The sequence below is a fragment of the Chelonoidis abingdonii genome, chromosome 6 (assembly GCF_003597395.2).
Source record: "Chelonoidis abingdonii isolate Lonesome George chromosome 6, CheloAbing_2.0, whole genome shotgun sequence".
NCBI classification, from domain to species: Eukaryota; Metazoa; Chordata; order Testudines; family Testudinidae; genus Chelonoidis; species Chelonoidis abingdonii.
This window is the reverse complement of record NC_133774.1, coordinates 134,923,069-134,933,419: the sequence shown is the minus strand read 5'-3', so window position 1 is coordinate 134,933,419 and position 10,351 is coordinate 134,923,069. Positions and strand designations below refer to the sequence as shown.

The 10,351-nt window shown below is 42.2% G+C and overlaps 1 protein-coding gene across 3 annotated transcripts in view; it reads right to left on the bottom strand.

Moving 5' to 3' along the window:
* Positions 1-894: 894 nt before the first annotated feature.
* Positions 895-10,351, bottom strand: part of FKTN (fukutin) — a 44,849-nt gene continuing 35,392 nt past the window's right edge. For 2 of the 3 annotated variants that reach the window (XM_032765841.2, XM_032765843.2), the window contains one exon: positions 895-3,861. In XM_032765841.2, coding sequence (XP_032621732.1) covers positions 3,648-3,861 — 214 coding nt within the window. In that variant the 3' untranslated portion in view covers positions 895-3,647. Of the gene's footprint in view, positions 3,862-4,527; positions 4,617-10,351 lie in introns of all 3 variants that reach the window. The other variant, XR_012656179.1, reaches the window with a different exon arrangement.

The following is a 10,351-nucleotide window of genomic DNA, read 5'->3' as shown; positions in this document are numbered from 1 at the left end:
TCATTAACATCAGAAAATGCAACTTCCAGTATCAAGGAATTAATTTTGTCACGCTGGCTCTGGTTGTCAAGCTTAAGCGACAGCAAGAGCAACACACTGCGTGGGGTGATCTGAGCACAGCTACAAATCATCTCCAGCATGACAGGGTAAGCCAGATGCATAACAGGATAAGGCAGCAGGAAATGATTTCAGTTTGAGTACAATGTACCATTAATTTTCTACTGTTCTATCTCACTGTGTGTCTGTTGAAGACATGATCTGATCTATCATCAGAGGCATCATTTTCTGAAGGGGAAGCTGCAATAAGCTATTTCTCAAGGAGGACTCCTAGAAACATTCTGCAAAATGGATGCAACTACATCCTGGGTTCAAACCTGCCCTGGTTGCTGCTTCTGGTTTTGCCCATGGTTCTTCCAGAATCTTCTGCTTCTTTCCTTATGTTGTTTCACCATGAGGCATTTGTTGTAATAAGTTTAGATTTTATATTGCTGGAAGAAAAAAATAGGCTCACAAGTAAAGAAAGCAGACCAAGAGAGTTCTATAGGTGGAGCAAAGTGTGTAGATATCGCTAAAAACCTACCAAATTTCTGACAAATGTAAGCTTACTCTTGCTATTGCCCTTTTGCACTCTCACGTGAGCATAGCAACTACATAAAGAAAGGGCTGCAGGTAAGTGACAAGAATGGGTAAATAAATCAGGGAATGTCAGAAAGGTTTGCAGCAGGAGCTGGGTAAGTTGGCACAAATTTTTCGCTCATTACACCTGTGCAAGCACAGTGAAGTCAGTGGGATTGTACCAGTGTAAGTAAAGGGAGAATCTAATCCAATAATAATGATGTCACCTATTTCTCAGATACAGTAAATCATTTCTAGTATTCTATACAAACAACAACATTGTTTTCATTGAGTTTATTAAAATAAAAGCTTCAGATAAACATGGTCAATAAACAGTATAGAAAAACAAAGATCAAAAACATTCCTCTTCAAATTATTCCACAGTAACACTGAACAGTATGTTAAAAATGCTGCTCTAGATAACAAAACGTAATTGTACCATTAGCAGACTGAGTGGCAAATTAAATTCATTCATTCAGGCCATGTCTACACTAGCGAGCTTAGAGCACCACAGCTGTGCCGATGCAGCTGCACCACTGTAAGAGTGCTGGAGTAGCTGCTCTCCCAGAGACATACTAAAACTACCTCAATGAGCAGCAGTAGCAATGTCATCTGGAAAAACTCTCCTTCAACATAGCACTGTGCACACTGGCACTTAGACCAGTGAAACTTCTGTTGCTTCTAGGGGCGTTTTTTTTCACACCCTGAGCAACACAAATTTTGTCGAGATCAGTGGTAGTGTAGACATGCCCGTAGTCAGTGTTAAAGAATACACTTCTTCTGAAGATTTTAACAGCCTGGACAATAAGTTAAACAAACACACACATATACAGTATTGCAGTCAGATATTTAAAACATTCTGTTCTGCTTAGGGGATGAGCATTTTTGTTTTTGCTACTAGCCTTTCCATTTACAAATATAAAATCACAAACTTGTGACAGGATTGCACATTTTCTATCCTGACACTCTCTTATCTTTCCATTTCAAAAACAGAGAGCAACTGTACCTTATTTAATAGCATAGTGTTGCTTAACACAGAGTTCTGAATAATAAAACCATCAAAAGGAGATTAGCAACAACAACAAAAAAGAATGCAAAAAGTACCACACGAAAACTCATCCCTTCCCAGACTCAGTGCCACACCTCACCAAGTAAAAACATTACTAGGATTTAACCTCTTCCCCTCCCCAATTTGACAAAAAACACCAACGTTTTTGTAGTGTTTAAAAAGCCAATAGTAATTAAGGATGTGACAAATCCATTTTTTAAAGTACTTGCCAAATTCTCAATTATTTACTGCAGTATTCAATGGCAGGAGAGTTCTGGAACTAGGAGGGTTGGCAGGAATGAAGTGTGTCATGCACTCTGTAAATACCAGCGAAGCCCCAGAGTGCACCTGGAATGATACAGCAGTAAAACAGTCACTCGGATGCAGCTGCGTTAGCTACTCAAAACTGTATTAACTTGGATACAAATACCTGAAAAATTCAGTATTTACGTATCAACTGAATACAAAACAAAGATTTGTCCTATTGCCAGTAACTGACAAAAAAGCTGTGACTTGTAGATAACCATCATAGTCCAGGAAAGAAATGTGGACTACAGCCTTATTATACACAGATATGAAAGCATCAGAACTGCTTAACTCCTTGACACTGGCATCCTGAGTGCTCCAGGGTTAGTGCCAGTACATTTGGTATTCATATTTCATTAACAACCCCAGAACTCTTGACTTGCCCACTGAGAAGGAACTGAACAAATCAGGGTCATTTAGCTTCACTGACTTCACTTTGGGAATACTTGAGATCCATCTCGCTAAATGGATTCAAGCACAGGTTCAGACAGAAGCTATTATTCAGCAATCCATCCCCAAAATGAAATACAAGAAAGTTTACGGTACTGACCAAAAATGCAAGTAGCAATGAGAGGAGATACAGTTGGGAGATTCTTAAATCCAGTAACACACCAGCAGGAGCCTTTAGATTACACTGTTGTAAATCTGAGGGAGGAGTTGGCAGCTGAATACAAATTAACAGCCTGGGGTTTACACTCAAAAGATGAGGGTAGTGACTCTCAGCCTCCTCCAGACCATGACCCCAGGTTACAAAAATACGGAAGTTTCAGGACTCCACTCCTATCTAACTCTAAAGAAAGGGAGGGTGATTATGACCCTATAAAATCTGTTTACAACTCCCAGGTTACTTGAGACCCATGGTTTAGAGCATCAAACATCAGAATTCTGGACTCCCTTTTTATACGAAGTGTCCCCCTGTAGCATATGGCTCCATGTTAAAAAAAATAAACAGTAGATAGCATTCCCTGACATAGCTACATAAAGTGGTTAATAGAAAATGTCTCTACTTTTGTTAACTGAACACCAAGCTCAGGTTTTCCCAAGGACATGATATTAGGAAAGCCCACACCTCCTCTGATGTGGATAGGACTCTTCAAAGTCTTACTCCACCTTTTCATCCAGGGCTACCTTTGTATCCCTCACTCTCTTAGTTGTGCCCCTTCACAAAGCAGTCACTCCTGCTCTGAGTAACTGGACAACATTCCAGTGACCTCTGAAGTCAGACTGACTGCCACAACCGCTAGGGGATGCTTTAGATCAATCTATCTATCCGTGTAAGGTATTTCTACAGTGCCCACCACTCTAGTATTTCAGTGCTGAATTTTCCCCCATGAGACAAAGCATGCTAAGCCATTTGGTCTGGGTTCAAGTTTAATTCTTCCTACCTATATTCCCACTTCAATCTTTCTTATATTCCTTTTGAACCTCTTTCCCCTCAGCTAGTCATCTCAGTTCACACATACTACCTTCATTCTCTTCCTTTAGCTGTCACAGAGACTGCCAGATACAAGCGTCACGAGAAGTACACACACCACCTATTATGCCAATAAAGATTCAAGCTCTCCTTAGGAAATGGATGAAAACGGATCAGAAAACTGATCTTGACATCTTGGGGTGAGGGAAATTAAGCATGGATAGGTCCGATGGTACCAAACAAATCCTGGTTACATCCATGTGATCAGTAGACTTGAATGACATCATCCCATTCATCAACAGGCCACATCCCATTGTACTGCACATTGGATGGAGAGCTTTTCCAGTCCCACACCTTCACAGGTACCTTCCAGTCCTTGCCGTAGTTGGCTTCGACATATCGGAGGGTTTCACAAGGCACATGTACCTTGAGTTCTACAAACTCAGTCCAACACAGTGTAAACTTGGGAAACAAGTACCTACGTTACAATAAGAGAACACAATAGTTAAGACTCAAAGATAGGTATGATATTCAGTAAAAAAACCTTGGCAGCCACTACACCATTTGATTTTCAAAATTATGAAGGAGTACAGATTGTGTACTGTGGCCAGAGCATAAGACAGAGTCAGGGACATCTGCATTTCAATTCTTTCCCTGACTATGATTTGCTTCATGACCCTGGGCGAGTCACTTTACCTCCCCACTTTTGTTTCCTATCTGTGAAATAGGGGTAATTTACCTTAAAGGGATGTTGTGAGGATTAACTAGTTAACGGTTGTTAAGTGATTCATAGACTTCAAGGTCAGAAGGGACCATTATGATCATCTAGTCTGACCTCCTGCACAATGCAGGCCGCAAAATCTCACCCATCCACTTCCATAACTAACCCCTAACCTATGTCTGAGTTATTGAAGTCCTCAAATTGTGGTTTGAAGACCTCAAGCTGCAGAGAATCCTCCAGCAAGTGACCCGTGCCCCATGCTGGAGAGGAAGGCCAAAAACTTCCAGGGCCTCTGCCAATCTGCCTCGGAGGAAAATTCCTTCCCGAACCAAATATGGCGATCAGCGTCTGTTAGTCTATAAGGTGCCACAGGACTCTTTGCTGCTTTTACAGTTAAACCCTGAGCACGTGGGCAAGACTCACCAGCCAGCACCCAGGAAAGAATTCTCTGTAGTAACTCAGATCCCACCCCATCTAACATCCCATCACAGACCACTGGGCATATTTACCTACTGATAATCAAAGATCAATTGCCAAATTAATTGCCAAAATTAGGCTATCCCATCATACCATCCCCTCCATAAACTTATCAAGCTTAGTCTTAAAGACAGATCTGTCTTTTGCCCCCACTACTCCCCTTGGACTGTTCCAGAACTTCACTCCTCTAATGGTTAGAAAACCTTCATCTAATTTCAAGTCTAAACTTCCTAGTGTCCAGTTTATATCCATTTGTTCTTGTGTCCACATTGGTACTAAGCTTAAATAATTCCTCTCCCTCCCTAATATTTATCCCTCTGATATATTTATAAAGAGCAATCATATCCCCCCTCAGCCTTCTTTTGGTTAGGCTAAACAAGCCAAGCTCTTTGAGTCTCCTTTCATAAGACAGGTTTTCCATTCCTCGGATCATCCTAGTAGCCCTTCTCTGAACCTGTTCCAGTTTGAATTCATCCTTCTTAAACATGGGAGACCAGAACTGCACACAGTATTCCAGATGAGGTCTCACCAGTGCCTTGTATAACGGTACTAACACCTCCTTATCTAATTAACTACAAGTCAAAGTTGCGAAACTATTCAAGAGGCCTGCATCCCAGAAAGGGGGAAAAAAATCATAGCAGGAGTTGTAAGACCAGTGGAGAGCAGCATCTCAGACAGGTGATAAAAAAGCAGAAAGCCTACAAGGGTGGAGATGGGCGGGATTGCAAGGAAGTAACCTTAGTGAGTCAAGAACCATGTAGGTATGAAGTGAGAAAGCGCAAAGCCATGTAGAGTGACCTTGCAAGGAATTAAAATCAATAGTAAAAGACTCTATTAGCCATATACATAAGAAAAAAACAAAGAAAGAAGTGGGACCGCAACACTGGAGGATGAATGGAGTTAAGATAATCTAGGCATGGCCAATTTTTTAAGAAAGGGAAAAAAGGTGAGCCGGCGATATAGCCTTTATGATGTCTTAGTATGTAGGTCTTGGAAAAAATTTTAAGAGAATAGCTTAAGGACATGAGTCATGGTAATTGGGACAAATTGCAACATGGATTAACTAAAGGTAATTCGTGGCCAAACCAACTGAATCTCTTCTTTGAGAAGGTGCAGAGTTCTAGCAGACGAAAATGCGTAGATCTTAATTTACCTCAATCTAGTAAGGCATTTGACACGGTTCCACATAGGGTGTTAGTTAAATTGGAAAAGATGGGATGAATATGAAAGTTGTAAGGTGGATAAGGAACTGGGTTAAAGGAGAGGACTCCAGCGAGTCGTACTGAAGGGTGAATGTCAGTGGTGGAGAGTGTACTAGTGGAAGTCCCTCAAGATCGGTTTTGGATCATCCTTAATTAACCTTTTTAGTTAACTGACCTGGCACAAAGAACCGGAATTGCTAATAAAGTTTTGCGGATGACACAAATCTGGGGGTATTGCTACACACAGAGAAGGCGGCTACTTATACAGGAAGATCATGGACACTTGTAGAACGCGTATAGTAAATAGGATGAGAAATTTATAGTGAAAATGCAAGGTCCATGCACTTAGGGATTATAATAAGAATTTTAGATAACATTGGGAACGCATCAGTTGCAAGCAACAGCAGGAAAGGACCCTTGGGGTACTTGGTTGAAACAGGATGTCTAATGAGCCGGCCCCATTGCTGAATGGCGTTAAAAGCATGGATGGTTTTAGGGTGCATCAGGCGAGCGTTATTTCCAGCAAGGATAAGGGGAGGTGTACCTTATATAAGGCCGCTGTAAGACCCACCTGAATATTGTGTGCAGTTCTGGTTGTCCCATGTTTTAAGAGAGATGAATTCAACTGGCAGTTCAGAGCGGGCTATAGATGATCCGAAAATGAAACCTGCCTTCTATGAAGGAGACTCAAAGAGCTTGGCTTGTTGCCTAGCACAAAAGAAGGTTCCGGGATAATGCTTGCTCTATATAAATATATCATGGGGATTAACGTTAGGGAGGAGAGAATTATTTAAGCTTAGTACTAATGTAGACACAAGGACAAATGGTACCAACTGGAATACTAAGGAAGCCAGGCCTCCTCCACATTTAGATCTACAAGTTCTTCAGTCCAATCCACTTCCCTAACTAATTTCCTTAACTCTTTAAAGTTAGCCCTTGAGAAGTCAAAAACCCTAATCCCAGATCTATTTTTGTTTATCTTTCCATCTAGTTTGAACTGAATTAGCTCATGATCACTCGAACCAAGGTTGTCCCCTACAACCATTTCTTCTACCAGGTCCTCACTGCTCACCCAAACCAAATTTAAATGGCATCCCCTCTTGTCGGTTCTTCAACTACTTGGTGAAGAAATCCATCTGCTATCACATCCAGAAAAATATGAGACCTATTATTCTTGCTAGCACTTGTCCTCCAGTCTATATCTGGGAAGTTAAAGTCTCCCATGATCACACATTTCCCATTAGTGTTTACTTCATTAAAAACATTAAAGAGGTCTCTATCCATATCCAAATCAGATCCTGGCCGTCTGTAGCACACCCCAAGCACTATCCCACGGGAGGTTCTAGTAGCTTTCTTTCCCAATGTGATTTTTGCCCAGACAGACTCTGTCTTATCCATTCCATCACTTCTTATTTCTTTACAGTTACTCTCATCATTGATATATAATGCTACTCCACCACCTTTGTCTTTATTTCTGTCTTTCCTAAACAGCACATAGCCTTCAATACCTGTACTCCGGTCATGACTACTTGTCATGTGCTTTGAAGATGGAGTTTTATTATGGCTACATGCTCAATATGCTCTCCCTGATCGCTTCGCTGCAGATGCAATGCCCTTAAAAATATAAATCACAAAGAAAACCAAACCTGTCATGGGGCATTGAAGTAATACGAGTTGCCAGACCTATGCAGAATGCCCCTCCCTCTTCTCACACCTGTGGTAGAATGAGATATGCCAGCAATGCCCAGGTGATCCAATGGAGAAGATACAGGACAGGGAGCTTAGGATCTACTTCCAACTTTGTCACTGACTTGTGATACAAACCCAGGACAAGTTACTTCGGGTTAGAGTGTAACCCTACAAGCTGACCTGGACAAAATGTAGTCAAGCAGCCCCAGGAGCAGCACATGTGCCGCACACATATATATGGCTTATTTTTTTGCAGAAAAAAGCTTCTGCTGAAGAGTTGCTGCAGTTCCATCTTATGGCCACGAGAGAGTGCTGTAGCATCAGAACACAGCAGCTGTTCCCAGCCAGCCCCAGCTAGGATAGGGAAGAGAAAGAGGCTGCAGTGCCTTCTTCAGAGCACTTGTTGGGCCAAGTCAGGAGACAGGGGATATGGGGAGACAGACAGCATGGGGCTGCTGGGGGGTTATATAAGGGCCCATAAAGGCTAGTGGAGAAGGACAGACTGGACCAGGGGCTGAATGGAGTGGAGGTGCAGGGCCACGGCAGGGAGGGAGATGCAGAGCCACATGGGCAGAGAGGGAGGGGCTGCAGAGCTACAGGGGGGGAAGGGCTATAGCTGAGTGGCGCAGGGACACATTGAGATGAGGGGAGGGGGCTGGCTGAGGGGTGCAGGGAGACACTGGGATGGGGGAAGGGTGTAAGGCCACATGGGAACAGGAAGCTGACAGAGTAGGGGCACAGAGACACATGGGGACAGGGGAAGGGGGTGCAGGGACACATGGGGACAGGCACAGATGTGCCTGACTGAATGGGAGAGGCTAGGGGTCAGCCAGGGTCTGCATGGGGGATCCTTACCCATCCCCCATAAAACTCGTTCCATACTTTCCCCGCCTATATCCAGCAACCCTACAAGTTCATACCCAGGCTCCTTCTCAGCAATTACTTCCCTCTCCCACACTGACTCCTCTAAGCCTTTGCACTGCTTTTGAGGGGTGCAGGAAATATGGTTCTGTTGTTTAAATAAATTATTATTCAGAAGTCTGTATTAATATGCCTAGTGAGGAATCTATTTGTCAAAAAACATTTCCTGATCTTTTTGTTTTCTATACTGTTACAGACATACCTGCTGACAGGTATTTTGAAATAAATTACCAAAATAATTGAAACTGGTGTGATTATATTGTGTTATTTTGACAAATAAAATTTGCAGAATCTTTCAGAATTTTAAAATACTGTGTGCAGAATGTTTCATTTTTTTGGTGCAGAATTCCCCCAGGAGTATCCCGTGCATAAAATTAATCACAATATATGTGTTTGCAGGACTGGGGCCATACTCACAAAAGTGTCTATTCAAGGCATCTCTTGTGGAAGTTAGGAAACCAGCTCCACAAGAACAAAATATGACTACAAGGAAAATAGATACAATTCTAAAAAATTAAAGCAACATGTGCCAAACATAACTGCTCTGATACTTTCCTTTCCCACACCCTTCATCTATATTTTGGTTATTCAGATTATACATTTCTTGGAGTAGGGACCCTGCTTTTATTCATGACTGTAAAGCATTAAGATCACTTCTAGTATGATGCAAATAACTGGTGAGCATTCTACACTGGGCATTTAGTCTGTGTGGTAAAAATCAGGGATTTGGAGCAATCAAATTTTTGAACTGGTCCACCCCAGCTCCACGCAAAAACCTACTGCTTCAGCTCCAGGCTCTGCTCCAAAGTCCTGGTAAAAATGACACTATCTGATCATATCAGTTCCATAACAGAAGTCTGCAACAAACCTTACTCCACACTAGTTAAGGCACAACACTCCTATGATGTCAAATTAACAGTCTCTCAAATGCCAGTATAAAAGTCACTGCTGCTCAACCAGCTGCACTGTCCTTATAATTCAGAGGCAAAAATGTTGTTAAAATACTTACAGTTATAAATAATTACACAACTATCATTATTCAAATAAAATTTTACTAAATTAATGTTTGAAAATGAGGAAATTCATAGTGTTCCTATACTAATACTATTGACCCTATTGCTAAGTTTTTTTGTTTATTTCCCAAGGTGATTTGTTTGTTTAGTTGGTTGATTTAAATCTTATATTTCTTATTGTTTCCACTGTGAGATATTAAGTTGTTGCTACACCACAGTAACTTCAGAGCTTCTAAATTCTGCAGCATTCACTCCCAAGCATAGAAATTCTGGTACAGTAGAACCTCAAAGACATGAACACCTGAGTTATGGACTGACCAGCAAATTGGATACCATGTGAAACCAGAAGTAACCAATCAGGCAGTAGCAGGGGGAGGAGGGTGAGAAGTAAAAAAAACAACAACAACAAAAAAAAAGCAAGTACTGTACTGTGCCTGTATTCTGTATTGCATCTTAAAGGTAGGCACATCTGGGCTGCTTGTCCCCACCCCACCCCCACCTTCAGGGCAGCCACTTATAGCAAGACATTGCGGCTGCCAGCCCAAGGAACTGTAGTCTGCAGAGCAGGAGCAATGCTGGGGTCTGTGCACCTTTCTCCCCTCCTTCCCTTCTCTTCCTCTCCCCACCAGGAGGGGACAAGCTATTTTTACCCCTATCCCCAGCCAGGAGGGGGACATGCTGTTTTCTCTCACACACACACCCTTGGCCGAAGGAGACAAGCTTGCAAACTCATGCCGGGGCTCAGTAGGGAGCTCAGCTGCTGCTTGGAGTGCCAGGTGTTGGATCTGGAGCCCGAACTGTGCTTTGTTCAGGGTTACGAACATTTCAGAGTTACAGACAACCTCCATTCCCAACGTGTCCGTAACTCTGAGGTTCTTCTGTATTATCACCACTTATTCTTGAAGAATAGTCAATCCAGAGATCATTTATTGTATGTTCATACAG